General features: G+C 39.8%; 1 protein-coding gene and 1 pseudogene across 9 annotated transcripts in view; both read left to right on the forward strand.

The window, feature by feature from the left end:
* TNIK (TRAF2 and NCK interacting kinase) overlaps window positions 1-24,360 on the forward strand; it is a 280,941-nt gene that overhangs the window by 129,536 nt on the left and 127,045 nt on the right. For all 9 annotated transcript variants that reach the window (XM_014455950.2, XM_023753889.1, XM_023753886.1 and 6 more), the window contains exons 3-4: window positions 1,836-1,892; window positions 14,821-14,946. In XM_014455950.2, coding sequence (XP_014311436.2) covers window positions 1,836-1,892; window positions 14,821-14,946 — 183 coding nt within the window. The remainder of the gene's footprint in view (window positions 1-1,835; window positions 1,893-14,820; window positions 14,947-24,360) is intronic.
* Window positions 15,485-18,645, forward strand: LOC102430302 (annotated as a pseudogene).

The following is a 24,360-nucleotide window of genomic DNA, read 5'->3' on the forward strand; positions in this document are numbered from 1 at the left end:
TTGAGGAGATGCTTGACATAAGGCTTTGGGAGCTACTGGAATTTCAGTTTTGTTTTTCTAGATTTAGTCTGTTATTTTTGTTATTGTTGTTATTTCAGAAGAAGAAAATCTTACTTCATTCTTTTATTAAGAAATGACTCAGCAACTGCAATCTGACAGGATTTTTTTCTAGTACTTTTTGTGGGGAAAATGTAACCCTTTGTCTCCCTTTAAAGCAGCGGTTTGCGACCCCTTTGGGGGTCGAATGACCCTTTCACAGGGGTCGCCTAAATACATCCTGCATATCAGATATTTACATTACAATTCATAACAGTAGCAAAATTACAGTTATGAAGTAGCAATGAAAATAATTTTATGGTTGGGGGGTCACCACAATATGAGGAACTGTATGAAAGGGTTGTGGCATTAGGAAGGTTGAGAACCACTGCTTTAAAATATTCCACCCCCCTCAGAATTTAATTTTTAGTCCTTGGTTGAATGTGTATTTTTAGATCCAAACTGAGATGGAATCTAGGTTTATATTTTTCATTGCTCTCATAAGTGGAAGTAACTTAAAATTAGGAGCAATATTACATTTTCACTTTAAATTTCTCCTTTAATAACATCATCCTTTGTTGCTTTGTCCTCAAATTTAAAAAAAAAATTAACAAAATACTACATGAGAGATGAATGTCTCAATGTTTAACTCAAGTAAAATATGAAAAGAAAGTTTGCTTAAAAATAATTTTTACATTTCCATCATAAGAATTTTCAATTCAGGATCTGGAGGGCAGAAGCAGGACAAGTGTCCTGGGTTTTAGGTCCTTATTAGTTGTGAGTTTCAGCCTCCCTCTGAAAGAAGGGTATTGGATGAAGCACCTGAAGGGCTCTTTCTGTGCAATTTATTTGTGATTTTATGAAGTTGCTTCTCTAAACCCTGTCTCAGCAATGGCTGTGTCTCTGGTTTCTAGTGATCTTTGGGTCAGCTAACTCCTGGCCAGTCCCTCAAAGTCTGCCTCAGTCTGGATCCTAATTAGGTTTGACATTCTCCAGTGATGTAAAAGGCCACTCAAGTCGGGCAGCCTCCTTCGGGGCCCTCTCCCTTCCACAGTTGACAGCTCAGCTGCCCTCCTGTTGCTGGGCGCTGGGGATGCCGTTGCCTGGGACTGAGCTGAGCCTGCTAATTGTTCCATCTTCAGGGTCTCAATGTAGCTGAAGCTGCCATCCCAGAGCTGTATTATTCAGTCATCTGTCAGACTCATCGGGAACTGTTATTTCAGCTTCGAAGTGAAATTTAAAATGGAGAACTAGGATACTGTCTTTTCCATTGTTACTGTCAGTGACATTATAGCAGTTACTAAAATGGAAGTACCAACAACCAATTGAGACCGTTACAAGATGCTTTAATTATCAAGGAAACTAAGGTTTCTTCACATAGTGAATATTTTTGGACAGAGGAAATACCGTCTCCTCCAGTCATGTCTAGCTCCCCTGCCACATAAATCCACTCTCACACAAGCCCTCATCTAACACTATGGAGGGGAGGTAGACCAAATTATTCAGCATTGCCTTTTTTATTTAACTTGACAACCAGTGTGAAAACAAGCCCAAAAGACAAAGTGATGGAGATGTTCTACAAAATAAACACTAAATAGAAATTGATCTCAAAGCATTTAAGGTGTGTGTGTGTGTGTGTGTGTGTGTGTGTGTGTGTGTGTCTGTCTGTCTGTCTGTCTGTCTTCCCCACTGGCATTCTGTACCATTAATCTAGGTAATATTGTTCTTCACAGTTGGAACTGAATGATAATATTGCTCATCAGAACTAAAATCCTTTTTATTTTATCTTTTTCATACAGGGTCGCCATGTCAAAACAGGCCAGCTTGCAGCCATTAAGGTTATGGACGTCACAGGGGTAATGTATCTTTCTCTTGCCCTCTCAATCATATGTATATATTTGTGATAGAGAAATTAGGGATAGAAAAAAATTATATTTTAGAAATAGAATCCTTTTAAACATCTAAAATCTTTTCCCACTTGTGCTTCATATAAAGAAGTAAGAGTATCCAACAGCTGATCGAGAAGACAATGAGTAAATCACTCTAAATTAGATATCTACACTCTGCCTTATGTTGTTAGAGTGAAGAATAAGTAATGTGCACTGATAATTTACATAACCACAATGAAAGATATTTGCATATGAAGACAGAACACGGATTTGCAGGTATTAAAAGAATATTGCGGAGATTACACAGAAGTGATGGGTCTTAACACTTTCCCAGAGGTCCACCGAACACTGGAATTGACAAGAGTGTGGGTAGCTCTCATCTCCTAGTGGGATATTTAACATTAATATTTCCTCCCTCAAGTATTGTTGAACAAATAATCGTAATAACCACAAATTCTTATCATTATTTAGAGCAAGACTGAAATGAAATTTCTGCCTGGATGATCAAAAACAATCTAAGGAATAGACTTTATTTGAAATACAATCTTGTGCTTTCATTCCTTTTTGCTGAGTCCACTTAAAATATGTTAATGTCTTTTCAAGAGTACAGAGTGAAAATCAGACTTGAAAGGACTCACTGGACATCAAAAGCATGTTAATAATTTTCTATTGTCCTGGGGATTTTTCTAAGATGTTTGTCTGCTATACATAAAAGCTAAAAGACCAAAGTCTTCCATCGGCCGAGAAGTGGATTATTTAATGTAACTACATATAGAATGAATTGGTCACATAATGGTATCAAGAACCAATATGCAAATTAAAAGAGGCACATGGATGTCTGCATGTCACACTTCAATGTATACCTTTTCTGGCTTGTTATTTTTGATAGTATATATTACATGGTATGCTCTCTACCATAATACTAATTTCACTAATTTTCATTTATACCACACATTGTACTGATTTCTTTTCTTTACTTATTATTGATCTGAATTCCTCTTTAAATTATATACATTTATAACCAGTAAAAAAGTTGTTTTCATATGCCTACTAGCACTTAGATAAAGTAGTACTTCCTTTTATTTGTCCTAAGTACATCATTCCAATTCCAGAGGTTGCAAACCAGTTCAAATATTTAATCCAAATTAGTTTCTTAATTCACCTTGCCTTTGCTGAATAAGAAACTGCATGCAAATTATACTAATTCGGTTTAGGTTCTGCCACTTGAAACAGAAAACTCAAGATAACAGAGGCCTGTGCCTGACGGAAGTGTCTTGCTCTCTTGTGTTAAAGGAGTCTGGAATTGACAGCCCAGGGATGGAGGGCAGCAATGTGGTGGAGTAGAAGGATCGTTTTATCTCTACTCCATCATTCTGCATGGCTTCCACGCTTAAGGTCACGTCCATGGTTCAAGACGGTTGTCAGATTTCCATTGATCACATTCTTTGCCAGGCAGAAGAGGGGGAGGGGTTGATAGCTGAAGGGTAAAGAAGAGAACCCCTTCCAGTGAAATATTTCCTACTTACATACAACATTTCCACTTAGTTTTCCATTCATTGGGTATACCTAGCTGCATGGAAGCTGGTAGATGTAGTCTTTCATTCTACCAATGTGTGCAGTTAAAAATCTGGGTTCTACTAGCCAAGAATGAAGGGAGAATGGATACTGGTATGGTCAGTTAGCAGGGTCGGACACAGAAATCAAGATCACGTATGATCAGTCTCCACATAGAAACCCGTTTATAAATGTGTGAACCTTTTACAAAGCTCCCAGCACAGAACAAATGAAAATTTATTTCGTTATTCTGTTGAAGTCCTACTACTGTATTTTCCTAGGAGTGAATAGGATCTGCACATAATGCAATGCACGTGGCAGTTCAGCAGCTCATGGTTGTGGATGGAGTCCAAGACATTTGTGCTGTAAAGTTTTATTGTGTGGTTCTGTGGAACTGCAGTTGAGTTCCGCTGACATCGTTAATCTCGGGGCACATGCGTGCACAGAGTTGAATATTGATGCGCACAGCATGACCTGAGAGCACAGGACATTCCTTTTCTAGTTTCTGGTTCTATTTGTGAGACTTTAAATTGCTTGATGAACCACTTACTTTTACTAGACCACTTTGCTTGGGATCAGAACAGTTCCACAGCTGTGTATCCCAGAGGAGATTTTTTAGTTTTTAAGGAGTGGCAGTTAACCTTCCTAAACTGGGTTTCACAAGGCAGCTAAGCCCTACAAGAAAATGATCTGAGAGACTATTTTCTCAGTTCTCCCAAGGATGGTACAAAGCTAATGCCATTTTCATGCATAGGAGAGTCGATCCATTGCATACAATGGATGCTTTATAGTATTTTGGCTTAATTCTCTTGGGGAACCCCTGTTGAAAGGGCTGGATAGTTGCCCTGATGTAGGCACATCATTGACCATTATGTAACCACTGACCCTAACAAAGACAAACATGGATACACATCTGGAAATGGTTTTCTTATTCCCAGGGTATCTGATACAGCATCAAATGACTTTTGTATCACCCCCTTACGCATCTCAGTCAACATAAGATTTCCTTTGTGAAACTCATGTGGTATCCTCAGAAAACAATCTATTTCATTTTGCCATGTTGTCTTTTGTGTATTATGGAATGTTGCAAAAGCTTCTTACCAATTATTATAATTGTGCTCATTATAGCTGCTCTGTTAAAAACTGAGATGAATTCTCAAAGGTCGTCTTTGTTAATTGTTTGCAATGATTTACTGCAGAGTTACTATCGTTTATTGTAATGAAATTGATAAAGCCATAAGCCTGAAATCAATTTTTAAATTATTGCTTAAATTATTGTTTTTATTCCATACCACTTTTTTTATTTTATTTTATAGAAAATAGCCACAGAGATAACTGGATATAATGCTCATTTCCTTCCCTTTTTAGATCTGAGACAGTTCCAAATTTCTTAATACTTGCTTCAGAATTAGTACTTAAACTCAGGCTGTCTTTGAAGTTATTTTACTTTCTGAAATAATTATGGGAATTTCTGCATTTTGTCGCTTTCTGGGGATTCCTTCCCAGTGGATTTGTGTACTCTAGATTTGCCTACAACTTCTAAACCAGGGGTCCTCAAACTACGGCCCGCGGGCCACATACAAATACAAATGTATTTGTTCCTGTTTTGTTTTTTTTACTTCAAAATAAGATATGTGCAGTGTGCATAGGAATTTGTTCATAGGTTTTTTTTTAAACTATAGTCTGGCCCTCCAACGGTCTGAGGGACAGTGAACTGGCCCCCTGTTTAAAAAGTTTGAGGACCCCTGTTCTAAACAAGCACCTCTAGGGTGGTGTTTCTCAAAGTGGACAGCCAGCATCACTGAACTATCAGCACCTTTGGGGTGTGCACGAGAAATCCAGATTCCTGGGCCTGCTGCAGAATTTTTGGGTGGAGCCCCAGAACCTGCCTTTTCTACAAGCTTCTCAAAGAGCTCCATGCACCCCCAAAGTCAGAGGAGCACTTTCTAGGGTCTTGTGTTTACAGCTCTCTGGTCACCAAGTATGAAGATACTATGATTCTTTGATAAATCCCCATATTCATCTGGACAAAAATTCATGGTGTGAACTAGTTTCTTTACAATGACACCTTGAAATCCATGTAGGACTTAATGAGATAATGAGTTGACATCAAGATGTTCACCTTTACAATGATGCGGTGGTGATCACATGACTCAGGACACTTTGGATTGTGGTACCAAAGCCCCACTAAACTGAGTGAAGCTGATAACAGAATTTCCTGGCTATTGCATAGTCACAAAAAGAAAAAAACTCAGCAGGGCCCAGGAAGTCACATGCTGTGATTAGGAATTGTGTCTCTCTCCATCTCTGGGCTCTGTTTTCTTCCCACCTGCAGATTCCTGTTCTAATTAATTCCTTACCCTCCGTTGCAGAGGTGCCAGTCTGAGTATCAGTGGCCCAGCTTGGGTTATGTCCCAGCCCTGAACCAAACCCTGTTTCTCTTCAGCCACATCTGGGTTGGGTGGCTGACCCTGGAAACTACCACAGGAACTGAGAGTTGGGAAACATGATTCCTCAAGAAAAACCTGAGAGCTTTTAGAGAAAAGGGTGGGAAGGATGCTGGGTAGGCAAAACCAGGAGAATTATGTTACTATGACATCAGATCATATTATAGTGGATGTGTTTAAAACTGATTTGGTCCTTAAGTAAAGTACCCCTCTACTTACATTTTTTTATATTTCAGCCAAAAATAATAATAATGGTAACTAACATTGATGGAGTGATTATTTGCCAGAACTCTTTTAAATACTTTCTATATATTTATTCATTTAATTCCCTCAACAGCACACAAAATAGATTCTATTATTAGTCCCAAGAATAGATAAGAAAATCAAGGATATTTTAAGGTATCTTGCTCAATGTAACATGTAAATGGTGGAGTGAATCTGCCTGAGCATTTTAACTCTATCGTTTAAGTCCATCTTCTTAACCACATAATTAAATATAGAAGGGTGTTTAGTGTTTAATTTAGTGTGATCTTTCATTAATTTATTCAATAAGCATTTACTAAATACATCCTTTATGACAGCCACTAGAAATTCAAAGATGAAAAAGTGGTCTTTTGCCTGAAGGGCGCGCTCACAATAACACAACCTTGCCCTAAATATTTATAAGTAAAGCTAATCCATTTTACAATAAACTTATACAATTTATAAACAAACTTACTAAGTTGGGTGTGGCAGTGAGGGGTAGTGATTAAGCCTAGGAGGACAATCAGACGAGGACATTCCTGGCCAAGGGCACAACCTGTACCAAGGTGTGGGGCTTGAGAGCGCACAGAGCATGCTCTGGAAAGTACTGCATAGTGTAAAGACTAAAATGTGCTTAGGAGAGCGTGACACATGACGAATCTGGACAAGTTAGGGCCAGGTCGTGAAGACACTGGGTGCTGTGGCAAGGGCTTTGGCAAGGTTTTTAGTTTTTATTTTCCAAATTGAATACTTTGATCAAATAGTTTTAGGCAACAATTCAATATGTAGACAAGATATAAGGGGAGGGCCAAACTGGTTTGGCTCAGTGGATAGAGCGTCGGCTGCGGACTGAAAGGTCCCGGGTTTGATTCCGGTCAAGGGCATGTGCCTTGGTTGCGGGCACATCTCCAGTGGGAGTGTGCAGGAGGCGGCTGGTCGATGTTTCTAGCTCTCTATCCCTCTCCCTTCCTCTCTGTAACAAATCAATAAAAATAAAAAATAAAAAAGATATAAGGGGAGGTTTTTTTGGTTTTGCCTTGTTTTGTTTGTTGTGCTGGTGGTGGTTTTTTACCAGGGGCGGGAGGCTGTAACTCCTTCTCCCAACTACTGCTAGACCAATGTGGGGCCAGAAGTTAAATAGCAAAGTAACACCATGGGATTTGCCTACTAGAAGGATGCATTTGAAGTCCTGCTTCACTGATTTTCTATTTCTGGCTTATTTACTGAATTCCTGTCGGTTAAGTTAGTGGCCAGTCTGCATCTCTCTTTGAAGAATAAGGAAATGGCCTTCTCCCAGGAGCCTCTGGGAGAGTGTTTTGCCCATAGTTAGCAAACTCCATGAGTGTTTGCTAAAACTGGACAAAAAGAAAAAAAATCTGGGATTGTTTGGAAGAGTCAGGGTGTGAGAAAGATGCACATCAGACTTGGGTTACCTGCTTCTCCCAGGGACACCACCTCCACATAAGAGAGAGCTGGGCATATGCTGCATGACTTTCTTACCCTGGACATGTTGCTTAACCTTTCCTTCTTCCACATGTGTCAATGTGGATAATATCACTTCCCTCAGGAAGTTAGTGTGAAAAGTAAATACAGTTATTTATAAAGCATTTGAGAACAATATGTAGGACACAATGTTCAGTGCATGTTGTTATCACAGTGTCTCCTGCAGACATTTTTTATTTTTCTCTCCATGGCACTAACAATTCCCGTAGAAGACAACTTGCCATACCCCCTCCAGCTACAGGGCCTTGGCAACCGCTGTTTCCCTGCCAGGAAAATGCTTCCCTCCTCAGTCACACCACATCACACTTTTTTCTTTTTTCCCAACTGGGTAACTTCCACAAGGGTTTTAGAATTCAGCTCAAACTTGGATTTCTTGGGGCCATCACCCCTACTACCCCCAATTAGATCAGCTATCCATCTCTGTCACTCTTTGATTTCCATCTGTGTTCCCCACTAGACTATAGTAAGTGTCATTGTGGCAGAGCTTGAATCTGTCATGCCCATTGTTGTATTATCACATTGTTAGCATTGAGCATTGTGCCTGGGATACAAGTAGGCACTTGAATATTTGTTGAATGAATTTATTTAGCTTACGGTTAACGCATAAAGCAAATCTAGGAGCTGCCTGGAGAATGTCATGGTAAAGTCACTAGTTCAATCAATGCTGCCATGAAGAGATGTGGGCTTAGGCAACTCATTGACCTACTTTGGGTCTGTTTCCTTAGATCTGTAAAAATATAATTTGCAGGTGCATAACCCCACCTTGAGATAATTTTAGGGGATCCACACATGCTTAATTCTCATTTATAATGTGTATGTATATTTTAACATTTAATAAACTGTGATTTTAAAAGCAAACCTCACTTAAGAATAGCCTAAGCCTCATTCTTCCCTGATGAGATTGGGGAATTTGAGCTGATGAGCTTTTGGATTTTGAGTTGATGCTATAATGGGTTGACACTTTTGGAGATGTTGGGATGGGAGTGAATGTATCTTACATGTGGGAAAGAAGTAAATCTTTGGGAGACTAGATGTAGACTGTGGTAGAATAAGGGCCCCCAATAATGTCCACATCTTAATCCCCAAAACTTGTGAATATGTTATTTTATATAGCAAAAATGAATTTTCAGATATGACTATATTAAGGATCTTGAGATGTAGGGATTGTCTTGATGGATCTATTATAAGGGTTATAGCAGCAATTAAAAACTAATACAAGTGACCATCAAGGACACTTTAAAAATAATAATAAAAATAAAATAAATAGCTGAAACCGGTTTGGCTCAGTGGATAGAGCGTCGGCCTGCGGACTGAAAGGTCCCAGGTTCGATTCCGGTCAAGGGCATGTACCTGGGTTGCGGGCACATCCCCAGTAGGAGATGTGCAGGAGGCAGCTGATCGATGTTTCTCTCTCATCGATGTTTCTAACTATCTCTCTCCCTTCCTCTCTGTAAAAAATCAATAAAATATATTTTTAAAAAAATAAAATAAAATAAATAAACACAAGCAGCAAACTCTACATTATATGCCAATTTTAAAGGCACTGGAAAATGGCAACTTCTCAATTTGTACTGTCAGGTTATTCCTTTCATGTGCAGAATGTTATTCAGTATAAAGATTTCAAAACATGCTCTTTAAAAGTAATTGCTACCAAAATAAGTAAACAAAAAATAATTGTTACTTGTCTTAGGAAATGTAGATTTTTCTCTATTCTTCAAAACCAAACAAAACTCCAAATTAATAATATATTGAAGCTGATATGTGACTTTAAATTCTCCTCAAAAAATTCCAATTTTGTATTCACTAAAACAACCTCCTTGTTGTCATTGATTATAATTAGATCAAACTTATTATATAATCAAACTTACAAAATAAGTATGTATTGATTTTAAAAGTCTAGTTTTGTTGGTGCTATTTATTAGAATATTGAATAAAATTTCTATTGGAATAATTATTAAATTTCTCCAAATTATTTTTAAAAATTTAAAAATCACATCCTAGACCTACCTGGTTTGGCTTAATAGATAAAGCGTTGGCCTGTGGACTGAAGGGTCCTGGGCTCTATTCTGGTCAAGGGCACATGCTAGGGTTGCAGGCTTGATCCCTAGTAGGGAGCATGCAGGAGGCAGCCAATCAATGATACCCTCTCATCATTGATGTTTCTATCTCTCTCTCTCTCTCCTTCTCCCCTCCTCTCTGAAATCAATAAAAATATATTTTAAAAAATAACATCCTAGAAAAATGTTAATAGTCCCTTCAAATTCTAATAGTAAATAATTCTTTAACAAAAAATGTCTTCAACTTCTTGTCACATTTAGTCAACAGTGAAGGTGAGAATAATCGACAAGTTGACACAAATGCCTACCTAATAGCAAGGACTGCTGTGGAGAGCAGGGCAAGTGAGCAGGAGCAGCAGGGGTTGTAGCCTTGTCCACACATCTGGAAGGTAGTGGCATTTATCAATCTGTACACCTCATATTTCCTTCTCAAGTTCAAACTGACCAGTCCCTGGGGCTGTTATAAGAATTACATAGTTTTATTCCCATTCCATGGATTGAGAACTAAATTTGGGGCAAACCATTTGTTAGAGAGCACACTAATATTAAAATGTCTTATAAAATTCGGTCTTTAAATCTTAGCCTATTTTAGGGGCTTATAATGTGTTCCCCTGTGTAATAAACATGCAACTTATCCCCATTCACAAGCAAGTATTATAAATGTGTCCTAACAAGCTCCTTTATTTGGAGAACCAAAGGCAGGTTTCTCTTTAGCCCTGGATTAAGATATCCCTGAACTCTTCTTTCATGATTAGCAGCTTTGGTTTTATCACCATGGGTAATTGCCCTTCTTCTTCCTAGGAGTTTTCAGTATAGAACTAAGAGCAGTGGCTTTGGAGTTGGACAAATCTGGCTTTGAATATTAGCTTTTTTTAAAAAATATATTTTATTGATTTTTTACAGAGAGGAAGGGAGAGGGATAGAGAGTTAGAAACATCGATGAGAGAGAAGCATTGACCAGCTGCCTCCTGCACACCTCCTACTGGGGATGTGCCCGCAACCAAGGCACATGCCCTTGACCGGAATCGAACCTGGGACCTTTCAATCCGCAGGCCGACGCTCTATCCACTGAGCCAAACCAGTTAGGGCTGAATCTTAGCTTTAACATGTAAACATATGAATGAACTCCCTGAAACTCGTTTTCCTATTTGTAAAGTGGGATCATTAAACACGCCTACTTCATGGAGCTTTTTTGAATATTAATTAAGATACTCTGCACACAGCCTCTAGTACATATTGAGTAATATGTAAGTTTGGCTTTTGCTATATTTTGTCAACATGGTTGTGATTGTCATATCATCATCAGAGGTAGCTAGTGGCTTAGAAGCATCACCTGGAATCATCTGTTTCTTTGCATTTGAAAATCACCCTCTCTTCCCATAGTTTGCTATCCTCCAGGAGGCTGGGAGTATCCTCTGCAAGCAATTAGGGAGGGCCACTCCAACACACACATACTTTTAAGCCTCTACTGAATCAATTTGTTAATGTCCCATTGGCCAAAGCAAGTCACATGGCTAAACCCAGCGACAAGGAGAAGAAATGGACTTCACCTCTTCATGAGGGAAGTTGCTAAGTATTATGGCCATTTTTTTTCAAATTACTACAAATACTAGGCAATACATAGATTCCTATGATCTTGAAAAAAATCTTTATGTTGATAATAACGCTATGCTTAAATAAACAATCATTTCTAAGCCCTAAGAGGTGACTTAGATAGGTATTCTTATTCCCATTTACAGGTGAAAATATCTGACACTTGCAAAGTTTAAATGCCATGTCTGAATCAGCGTGGACTAGATTTGAAAGGCTTCTGATTGAAGTAATGGTTCTTCCGACAGCACTGGACTTGACTTATTAAAGGACTCTTTTTTTAAATTTGTGAGACTTTGGTAGCATTACTTTGTTTTTCCTTATGACCCAGTGGTCATTAGTTTCCCAGTGAGCTTGATCCTTGCGCTTAATTCTTCAGACATAAGAATAATCCATTTAAAAAATAGAAGATATCCTTCTCTCAAAACCATACAATCTAATTCCAGCCTCAGTTGTTGTGTTTGTCTTTTGAAAGCATCGTAACCCATCTCCTTCAATGAGCCATATTGTGAGAGGAAGGATTGCTTGTGGAATGGTTAAATGAGTTCTTGAAATCATAATAAGTGAGTCCCTTTCAATTTCACTGAATGATTTACTGCTATCCTTCCCCTAGAGTAGAAATCTGGATAAACAGTAGTCCTGAGGGCCTGACAAATTGCATGGTCACTTACAAGATTATGTAAGATCTAGATTAAGGTTCTATTTTAGAGCTACATAGACATGACCCACAGTGGTTCCATAATTGTACTTTGAAACAGTGCAATTTAAACCTAAAATTCAAGTTACTAACATTCCTCCTCTCCTATCCTTGATATTTATTTTTCAGTTGAGAAGATTAATAATGTCTATTTGTATTACACTTTATAACTTTCACATACTTCATTTAATTATCACAAAAGGCAAGGATATATAGTAATACTATTATTACATTTGTATCTCATTATAGATGAGAAAATTTGTCTCCAAAAGGATAGGTTACTTTTCTGAGATCACACAGCCAGAAATGAGTGGAGCCCAAACTGAACATGCCTCCCCCCTACCTGCCCACCCTCATTTTTCTGACTCAATGCATATACTTTCTTCATGGTCACATCACCTCAGTTTACCTTTGCAAAGTGATAGAGAATGTGTTGACTTCATGCTCATCTCCAATACTATTTATTTTTTATGTAATTATAAACTGAATTAACTGTTATTTAACTATTTCATAAGTCTTATTTTCTTAATGATAGGGTAAGCTTTTAGGCACTCCCCCTACGCCTCAACCCCCACCTCTGATTCTGCCACATCATTCACTATCCTCTTAAGAACCCAGAAGGCAGGCAGCAAATACTTGTAGGAGCAGACCGACTCCTCACTAGGAATGACCGAAGCTGTCAGGCTGCAGTTGGACTGTGATTGGTATTTTACTGCCTCATGTAGTTGCCTCTTTAATCCAAGCAGCTGTCAATGCCAGGCTGCCCACAGAAATTCTCAGGTATGTTTTCTCCCCTTCTATTTAGGCCTAAAGTACATCTGCTCATCCTACCTTCACTCACAACTATTGGGCCCCACATGGCGAGTTTAAAATAGCTAATAGGCACTATGGTAGACATTCGAGGCACATTACAGGGACGTTTCAGCAAGCTGAAGGTCATCCTCTCATGAGGCCTGTGGTGAAGGTGTAGGCAGTTTTCAATAGCTGCAGGGAAGAATTTCGTTGGTTGGCAAAATGCCATCTCCCCATTCAGCCTCCATCCAAACCCCTCACTTCCCTGCACCATTAAGGCCATGTGCTGCTCCTTGGCTCAGCGTCATAATCATACATTCTATTTTGAGATTAATCTTCAACTTAGTTAAAACATATGATGTGTAGCCTGCTCGGTTCTCCTAGGTTTTCACATCTCCATTGTTTTTATTAAACTTAGTTTTGTGTGGTTAGGAAATGGCAACATGTCATCACACTCATCTTATTCTTACTAGTTCCTTTCAAGCCTCACTAATGCTGCAGTGAGTGGTTGGACCCTTTTTAGGTATTCATTCTTTCATTCTTCCATTTATTCACAGGCACTTTGCTTGGTGCTGGGGTTGTTATAAAAGGCAAAAGATTCCTGTGTTAAGAGTTATTATGGACCGATAGGGAAGAAATACTTAAATGATTAGACAGATAAATGGGGATTGCAATTCTTGTAAGTGATATAAAGGAAGAGGCACATGATTATCCACAGGGCTAGACTCAAATCAGGCAGATCAGAGAGCTTTGTGGGGGAAGGAACTCTAGAACTAAGATCTGGAGGCAGAAGAGAGCTTACAATTCAAGTGAAGAGAGTCAAGTAGAGGGAAGTTATGACACAGACTGACCCATACCTCCAACTGGTACCAGCAAATACTGCACATGCATCAAGAAGTGTAGGGGTGGGCAAGATATATATAGTAGGGGAATTTGACATTGCCTGAGAGAATTAGGGAAGATGTCCTTGAGGAGTGTCAATTAAATTCAATGAAAAATGATGAGTAGAAATTGTGTGAAGAAGAGGAAGCGAAAGAAGACATCATTTGCAGAATGACTCAGCAATGTAGAGAGACTGTAGGGAGGCCGAGCAGATAGAGGGGGCAAGGGAACAGATAGGGACACCATGTTAGTGGTCTTTCAGGTCATGGTAACATCTTACACTTAGGCATAATCATTCTACTGCTACATCTAAAACAGTTTTCCTGGGATAAATTTTTTCCCACCAACCTCAAAAATAAAATACTAATTGAAGGTCCAACTGATGTGCACGTATCAAAATAAAATTATGAGAGAACACGGGTGGGGGGTGTCTAAAATGACCCAAATTGGTGGACTCCAAATTGAAGCTCAGAATGAATGAAACCGGAATGAGGACACTTACTCTGTAGGAGAGTTATCTCTTCTCACACAACTGCCGCAGTTCCCCTTTCTTCTCATGTTTAGTTTCCTGAAGGTGCGATGGGTACTCCAGCTTTGTGAACTTCCTCAGATCTAGGGAACTTACCCTCGCTACCTTTCTCATATGACTTTCATCATCTTCAGTCAGGTACTTCAATCAAAGTAGACTTCAAAGAAAATGAACTTAAATTTAAAATATGAGTCTATGTTTTTTTCTTTTCACTTCCCTAAGTCTTTCCTATACAAGATCTGATCAGTAATAGGTATTCAATGGACATAGTTCCAAGAGATCTAGAGTGAATTTTATCTCAACAGCCTACTTTGATCTTTAGCATGTGAAGGAATGAGGTGTTTTGTTTTATATTCCCCCCATACCCCCCAGCTATGCCTATTTGCCATACAAACAGAATACCCCTTGGATTGTCAATGTGTTGTCTTGCAAATTTTTGTAGTCAATCAAGAAAATCAAGTTATATAATAATTGTGCTTGTTTATCACCACAGAACAAAAAATTTAAGAAAGAAATTTATTACGTAGTTGATATAGATGGTGATGGAAAATAATTCTAAGACATGGATTTTCATGACTGAATATTTATTATTCTAATACAGGATGAAGAGGAAGAAATCAAACAAGAAATTAACATGTTGAAAAAATATTCTCACCACCGGAATATTGCTACATACTATGGTGCTTTTATCAAAAAGAACCCACCTGGCATGGATGACCAACTCTGGGTATGTAGCGCTTGCCAAATTTACTTTCCTTACATGAAGAACAACCAGGACTAAATGGTCCATTTCTCTATCCTCATGACTAAATTTGATTAACGAGCTCTTCAGAAACCTTTAGCCCCATGATTTCCATAACATTGTGGTTTTAAGGTTTTCTCCCATTTCTTTGAATACCTCTCTGTCTTTTTAGTATCTCTCTCTTCTATCTCTTAATGTAGACCAACCTTAAAGCTAGTTGTTAAGTTCTCTATTGTTGTTTTTTTCCCATTAATGACTACCTATATTCAGTTTTTATTATATTTCAAGCACTGTACTGTTTTTTCTGGGTTATATAATTTATTCTGGCTCTTTGAGGTAGACATTATTGTTATCATCTTCATTTTTTGGATAATGAAACTAAGATTTATAGAGAGGATAAGCAAACTGTCTCAAGATCTAAATAGCTAGAAATGGTGGAGCTGGTACCTAAACAAGCTCTACATGATAAGCTCTTCTTATCTATCAATGATGTGTGTATGACTGACATTTAAATTCTAACTACATGAGTAAAACACTTATGACCGTGTCTCATACCATGTAGGTACTCTCAAAGGTTGCTTTCCTTTTCTTCTTCCCCTTGTCCACTCAGATATGTGCCCTAGTCCTGTATCTTTGACAGTCTAGGAGTCTGATCTAATTGACTGTCCCTTTATTAATAAATTCAGTAATCTGACACCAAAACCACTATTCCTATCCCTGCCCAGCCCAGATTGCTCTTCTTCTCACTTTCCTGATTTTTCCCATTGCAAGTTTTATTCTTATAATGCTTCCTTGGTTTGACCATCCTATGCCCAATTCAGTGAAAGCCTAGATTTTGGAGCATCTCTCTCTCTCTCTCTCTCTCTCTCTCTCTCTCTCTCTCTCACACACACACACACACACACACACACACACACACACACACACATCCCTCAGTTCATCTCATATATTATTCTTAGATTAATGGTTCCAAAAATACCTTTTAACTATGTATCATCTTGCTCATTTTCCAGAAATCTTAATATGTGTCTAACACACAAAATTCACTGAATTATCCAGTGCTTAATATATATCAAATTATGTATTAAACTGTGTATATCCAATTACCACTATTTCATAGATAACTTGCCACAGAACTCAGTCTTGAGTGGAAGATACGCTCTTAATTCATATGACACTTACAGTCCAGCTGAAAAGAAAAAATATATACAGTGACCACAAACTGTGATCAAAAAGAATATAATGTTGGCTCAGAAAAATAAGATTTTCATTTCATTTGATATCGAATACTACAATTGTTGAAAGTAAAAAGATCTGCTGGGAATATCCCTCCTCCCCAATAAGACCCATCTCTAAATTTAAAATAAAATGTATACTTTGAGTAAGTAAACCCACTTTGTATGACCACATTGATTTTATATATATTTTATGTGAACTCTGAGTTATAGTAAGGTTTAATTATGGCTTCTTAAATGTGCATTAGATGTAAATATGACAATTAAAAATATAAAAGTCATAAGAGAAAATAAATGTGACTATATAATACTAAAGCGAGACACATGAAATTGCTTATTATAAAAACACAAGAAACAAAATAAAAATGCAAATAGCTCATTTAGAGAAAATATTCATTTCATAAATGATGAGAAAGAATTTAATAGCTTTCCAAGGAAAGAGTTTTTATAAATCAATAGGAAAAATATGAAACTACTAATAGATTGAGTTAAGAACAAGGCAGCAATTAACAAAGAAGTAGCAATTACCAATAAAGAGGTTTTAAAAATGTAACTTACTAAAAATATAAATGCAAAAGAAGATGAGAATTAGAAACCGTTTCTTACACAGCAGATTGACAAAGATTTTTAAAATGAAATATCAAGAATAGACATGCACAGCCCTGTTTATGGTAATAAACATTGGTACAACTTTACTCAGGAGCAATTGGAATATATAAGATACACACACACGTCTCCCAAAGAAAGTGCTTTACTTGAAAATAACCCAGTAGAGCTGGAGATTTCCATGATGCGGCTTCCATTTCGGGCTACACCTTCAGCGCTGTGTTTCCATGGCGCCAACAGCAACGCTGACCACCGAGGATTTTTGCTGGGAGAGGTGAGACAACAGGAAACCTTTAGCATCAGTGACTCCCAAATCAGCAACACAGAGTTTCTGCAAGTCATTGAAGTCCATAACCATCAGCCTTGTTCAGAGTTTTTTAGTTTTTATGACTACGCAAGCAAAGGTAACGACAAGAGTTTGAACAGGATTCCTGAAGACTAGAGAAAGAACGCGATCGGGTGGTACAGACAGAGAAAGAACCTGATTGGGTGGTACAGACAGAGAAAGAACCTGATTGGGTGTTACAGACAGAGAAGGAACAGGATCGGGTGGTACAGACAGAGAAAGAAGGCAATCGGGTGGTACAGATTCCTGCGGAACACACAGCAGCAGATGTCATATGAGGAGCAGGTCCTTCCTAAGCAGCTCACCCGCATCCTCCTCTTCAGCTTCATCTCCACCACCATAGCTCTAGAGCATGCTCTAGAGCAGTGGTTCTCAACCTTCCTAATGCGGCGACCCTTTAATATAGTTCCTCATGTTGTGGTGACTCCCAACCATAACATTATTTTCGTTGCTACTTCATAACTGTAATTTTGCTACTGTTATGAATCGTAATGTAAATATCTGATATGCAGGATGTATTTTCATTGTTACAAATTGAACATAATGAAAGCATAGTGATTAATCACAGAAAACAATATGTAATTATATATGTGTTTTCCGATGGTCTTAGGCGACCCCTGTGAAAGGGTCGTTCGGTCCCCAAAGGGGTCGCAACCCACAGGTTGAGAACCGCTGCTCTAGAGCGTGTCCTCTTCAGACCAAACGGAAGGTATAATCAAAGGATATCCCTTGCTATTCCCAACCTGGGCAACACCAGCCAGCAAGCGTATAAAGCGTCTTCAGTGCCAAACAGGCCTCAGAGTCATGCCAAAGCCAGTAAAGAACGCGGCACTGACTTCCTTGACAAGCATGGAGTCATGAGGGACACCAGGGCCATCCATCAGGTGTACAGCGCTGCAGGGGAGGGTGCAGGCAGCGTGTGCAGATGTAGAAAAGAGTGCGCGAGTAGTTGAATCTTGTGAGGCGGAAGTGAACGAATGAAGAAGACAAATCACTCAGAGGAAAAAATGAAAAGGAACAAGAACGAAAGCTGCAGCAGGCGATGGTCCGCAGACAGGTGCCGCCCTAGAGTCTGGAGCCGACGCTCCGCCCTCGGACGCCCTACCCGGGGTTCGCAGCTGATGGTGGAAGTACACTGGCAGATGCCGAGGTCTCTGACCCCCCGCCCCTTATTCAGATTTTCAACCAAACAATCAAGAAAGTACTTGGAGCCATTCTCGCGTGGAAACACGTGTCTTTATGCCTTGACCTCAAGCCGTGGGCTCCTCCTGCTTTGCCCCCAACAGTGCCCGACTTAAGTAGCCCGGAGCTGGAGTGGGCCTTCCTCCTTCCCAGAGAGCCCCTGGGGACAGCGTGGAGGGGTGGGATGACTGTGACTGTGAAAAGCTGATTGACCCGACAGAGCCCTCCAGTCGCGAATACTCACACTCCAGGGATTCTCGGCCCACGACTCATCCCGCGGGGAGCTCCGGGAACACTCAGACCTCCCAGATTTAACTACACAGCAGACACTCCACTCAGCACCGTTTTATTAATCACTGATAAGAGAGTTTTTTGAGGACTTAATCTGGTGGGAGAACTGCTTTCTCAGGCCCCTGGGCTCCCAAGAGAATCCTGAGCACAGAACTGTCAGGGCCTGGCATCCCCAGGGCCTCACCCGCAGACTCCGTGGGCAGGTGTCAGGACAGAATCATGAAGATAATCAAGTTGTCCTAATTCTGGTGGGATTCATGAGTATACTGGTAAATTTAGGCAGAGAAACTTGTCAACATAGTTTCTGTTCTTTAAAATAAATTGGAAATCAGAGACTAAGCACCATTAGTCTGTAAATGTTCTGTTAATCACAACTTACCTCTTGCACTATCATGCCTTGAGATTTACTTTTTCAAAGGGAAATGAGTTTGGCAGCAGCCTTCAAAGAACCTTCTTTCTATGTGAGCCAAATTCATCTTTGCCAGAAAAGACATTTTGATAATTCCAAGAAGCCTGATTGGACCAGACCGGATATACCTTGTCTTGTCTGCATGACTTTGTAAGATCCAAAGAGAGGGCTTTGTTTTAACTGTTTTCTACTAGCCTGATACGTATTGTCACTTAAAATGGTTGCCTTTCAAAACATGTAGAAGTACTAATTACCAGTAAGTAATCATCCAAACAAGTATGTCATAAAATAAACTCCTTATTTTTCTTTTGTGGAAAAAAATAATAATAACCCAGTACTTCCACATGCAAGAATGTATCCTAAATAAATATTTGGGCAACTACCTAAAGATGTATGTAAAAGTTAACCAATAGGGAATGACTTAAGTAAACTCAGTAGGGATGCTATTCAACCAGTTAAAACGTTGTGGATCTATATTTACAAGCAAATGAGCATTAACAATTATAGTGGGATTTTTAAAGCTGTTTTTAGAAGCTTTGGTTAGATATAATGTTTTCATTTTTGTCAAAAAAGAAAGAAAAGAAAGAAATACACGTGTGCATTGACATGGCGGGGATGTCTACAATAACGTGCACTGGTGGTGTTGAAGATGTTTGTATCTCAGTAGTAATTGCAGTAATTTGATTTTTAAAACATTTTTCTTTTTCATGTCTGCTTTTTTAATCCCCTAAACTTTCTCTTAAATTCTAAAATCAGAGCCACTTCTGCTGTTCCTTCTTCTTTCTTATTACTTTTCACTGAGCTGTCTTTGCTCCTCATGTAGACAGCTCTCTGAGGACAGGATTGTGTCTTTTGCATCTCAGCATCCCTCTAGTGCTAGGGAGGTACTGGGCTTATGATGCTGAGAAAATAGTTGTTTTGTGAATGAATGTGACATTGTTGGTACAAAATTGGTTACTATTATTACTATTATTGGTATAAACCTGAGCGCTACAGGTACTTTTGAGAGTTCAAAATATCATGCAGATTCACCAGGATCTGATAAGATGGCACACGTTGGATAAGCTGCAGAGACAGGTGGGGAATAATAGAGATTTAAATGCGGTCTGTAGAAAAGTTATTTTTGTTTGATCAGGACTACAGTTCCAAATTAAAAGAAAGCATTAATGTAGCTTTGGAACCACATCCCAGCTTATCACCTGAGGTAGTACAAGTATTTCTAGGTGAGTCATACCTAACTGTGAATCATTTCTTTTGTGAGATGGTTTTCTTGTTAGGTTGAACTATTAAAATGTGGGTATTTATTTACAGACTAAAAGCCCAGTGCATGAAATTCATGCATGGGTAGGGTCCCTAGCGGCTGCCAACTGCCGGCCGGGACCTCCCTTCCCCTGGCTGCCTGCCGCTGCTGGCTGGGGCAGGGTCAGGCTGGCCAGGGGGAGGGGCCGTGGGCAGTTGGCCAGCTGGCCCCGCCCCCTGGTCAACTCCCAGTTGAGGGGACAATTTGCATATTAGGCTTTTATTATATAGGACTAGTGACCCAGTGCACAAAATTTATGCACATTAAAAAGGAATTAATTAGAGGAAATATTTTAATATTGCTATTTGCCCTTTCTCTATAATAGAAGTGTCAGAGATGAAAGAAAATTAGTAAAATGTATATGAAAATCTTTCTCTTGTCAGAGTCTGAGGTATGCTATGGGAATCAGAGTCAAGTCCCCGCCGACCCACGTGAACCTCAGACCTAGCCGGCCACACCCCCATCAAGCCCCCGCCAGGTGGAGGGGCGCGGCCTCAGGTTGCCTGGCCTGGTGCTGGGGGGGGGCGTGGCCTGAGGTTCCCTGGCCCAGGCCTGGGGGCACGCCTTGAGGTCCCCTGGCCCAGCCAGAGGGCATGGCCTGAGGTCCCCCATCAAGCCCTGCTGGGGGGGGGGCATGGCATGAGGTCCCCCAGCCTGGCGCCGGGGCAGGGGACGCAACCTGAGGTCCCCTGCCCCAGCCCTGCGCCATGCAGGTTCAGGTCCCTGCTGATTGCTCATTAAAGCTCTTTATAGGAACTTGGCCTCCGCTGTGGGCACAGCCATCTTGTTATGGCGTGACAGTCAATTTGCATATTCCCTCTTTATTAGATAGGATTGTTGGTTGAGAGAAGAGGAGGAATGGTCAAGCAGTGCTTGACTGGTTTTTACCTTTTTCCTAATGCTGAGATTTTCTAAACTGGAAAGAAAATTGGTTGTCATTTATTTTGCTAGGTCTCAGTCAAGTTCATTGACTTTCCCAGGGTTTCAAAGCTCATTAACGGATGGATGCAGCACCCAAATGAATGCAGGCATCCCGAAATGTGAAGATTTAGCTTGGCCTGAAGTTCTGTGAAAGGCACTGAACTTTTTTTCTTTTTGTCATGAGCAAAATCTGCATTCCATTTTCAGATTGGAACTGGAGAAAGCAGGAAGCCTGTCTGCTTCCACATGACACAAATGGGAGGTTGTATACTCTGGAAATGAGTCGCCGCCCAATCAGTCTCACTTTAGCCAATTACTCTTCCCCTGGAGATGGCTGTGGTTATTGGGAACCAAGAGCCTGCAAGTGTATGTGTTCGTTTATTCATTCACCATGAATAATTAATTAATTAATTAACTAATCCGCTCATGCATTTATTTTTTCAACAAATATATACATATCAAAGACTTGCTAGCTGCAAGGCATTCTTCTGGGGACTTAGGATATATCAGTGAACAAAACTGAAGAAAGCCCCGACTTTCATACAGCTTACTAGTACATTCTTGAAACAGACCACAAACAATAAATTGAATATGCAAGAACACTATAGAGAATGCTGAAAGCTAAAAGTTTCTGGAAGAGCAGGGCAATGTTAACGGGAATGCAGGTAGGATTGCAGTGGGAAGTACAGTGGCCAGGTAGGCCCTGTGGATTTAACCCGAGGAAAGGCATTCCATCCAGTCCTGGTGTTTTCCAGGAGTTGCAATGAGGCCAGTGTGACTGGAAGATGTGGGAGATGAGACCTGAGGCCAGATCGTGCAGGGCCTTAAGGCCATTGGAAAGACATCAGCTTTTCTTCTGAGAAAGAGAGGGGGTGCATTGGATGCTTTTGAAGGTGGAGGGATGGGATCTGATCCACAGAGTGAAGGGGTCCCTCTGGTGGCTGGGTCCAGACTAGAATGAATGGGCACCCCACTCCCCCAGTAGAAGTAGGAAGACCAGTTAGGAGACTGTTTTAGCAATCCCCTTCCTGAAGTTGGCAAAAGGCCATCAGTGAGTGCTAATCATTTCCAAAACCAGGTTACATGGAGAGGAACCCTCCTTTCACATTTCATTTTCCTACCTGTAATTAAGTGCAGGTAGCAAAATGTGGCAGCTATATGTCCAACATTCTGCTTGGAAGACAGAGGACCCAGCATTTGTCAGACTTGGGCATGTGCATAGGATTGTTCTGACCATCCCCACTAGCTTCTGTGTCCCTGGGGATAAAAATACACAGCTATGAAATGCCTCATGAGGGCAAGAGCATCATTTCTTTTCCTAATTCTTCTTCTTCTATTTGATGACAAACTAACAAGACACTTGGAAAAGTAAAGGCAAAACAGAAACATAATAATTGGGAAAGTTATACCAGATTACAATATTGGTGGGAACTTGGTTATAGAATATAATAGCGTGTATATATTCCAAGGCCTCTGACTCACTACGTTTGGGCCATTTTGTGTTAATAATAACAATGTCAGGTCAAATTTGTCATCTGCTTATCACGTGCGAAAGTGCTACATTTGTTTGCATTGTCCTATTATTTCATTAGATTTTTACAACCATTCCAGAAATTAGATATTATCATTGTCCCTACTTTACAGATGAGGAAATTCGGCTCAGAGAAGTTGAGAAACTTGCCCAAATTCAGCTAGTGTGATAAAGCCAGTTTGCCCCTGAACTCTACACTCTTCTTCTTTTCATTGTAAAAAATAGTTTCCATCTCAAATATTGGTGTTCCAAATAGGATTGAAGCTTTGTGTTTAAATAAGTTCATTTCAACGTCACCTTTCATCTCCATTCATCAGTTTCTCCAGCGTTCAAAGTTGCTCATAAGACTGGTAGGATATACATTTCAAAAAGTACATTAAACCTTTTGGGAATGTTTTTAGCAAATAATTGCAAAGGTCACAGATAGCTGACTCTTTAGGCTAATGGCTTTCTGGTAGAACTACATTTATATAAAATATTACTATGGATTATATAGAGACATAGCCTGTCACAACCATAAGAGCAGCACTTTCTAAGATGTATCCCCAGAAGTCAGACTATAGAAAATATTTCCCAGCTACTTTGTCTGCTGTGGCTAGAAAAGACAGAGGTTTGCACATAACCCACCAGCCAATATAGTTTCAGGTGTCTGATTGAATTATAATCGGTGCGAATTCTATCAGTCTTGTCGTAGAGATAAACTCTTGTTTAGTACCAGCTCTTTGTGGAAATACAACTGCTTCTGATAATGGCCAAGTAATTCTCCCTTATCAACTGCTTAGGGCCTGATCCGGAAATCAAAAAAGAGAGCTCTTTCAATAAAGATTCCCATCTCTGGGAAACAAGGCGAGCTCTGACACACGGCACTGCCGGCTCATTCTCTGCGCTGGCTCGGGGATGGGAGGCTCACCACGCTGCTGCAGGCCATTCAGACACTGGGAGTGAGTAGGAAAGTCAGTCTAGTAAACACAATTTCTAATTTCTGTAAAATTAGAAAGTGAAATCACATGTTATTTGTTGTCTCTTTTGATAACCACCACAGGGCTAGAATATGTCGTAAAAGGAAATAAATTTCTGATTAGCTTTCCAAATGTAGTGTGGTCGAGTAAAATAGATTATTGTATTGAAATGACTCGATAAGTCATTCATTAGATTGTAACAGTGTTGGCTTGTGGAGCTAAGAGTTAAGAAATTAGACCGTATGCATTTTAGGGACAAACTTTCTAGCAGGTGGCTGGAACCCTGCCTGGAATCTAGGACCTGGATTCAAACCTGACATTTGGGTCTCTGGCATTTATTTCCTTCCTTATAAAAGTGATAACTTTGGGCTTGGCTGGTGTTGCTCAGTGGTTGAGTGTCGACCCATGAACCAGGACCTCATGGTTCGATTCCTGGTCAGGGCACATGCCCAGATTTCAGGCTTGATCCCCAGTAGGGGGTGTGCAGGAGGCAGCCAATCAATGATTCTCTCTCATCATGGATGTGTCTATCTTTCTCTCCCTCTCCCTTCCTCTCCCTAATATCAATAAAAACATATTTTTTATAAAAGTGAAAACTTTGGACTAGATCTGAGTTTTA

This window comes from Myotis lucifugus, unplaced genomic scaffold (genome assembly GCF_000147115.1).
Source record: "Myotis lucifugus unplaced genomic scaffold, Myoluc2.0 scaffold_53, whole genome shotgun sequence".
In the NCBI taxonomy this organism is placed as follows: Eukaryota; Metazoa; Chordata; class Mammalia; order Chiroptera; family Vespertilionidae; genus Myotis; species Myotis lucifugus.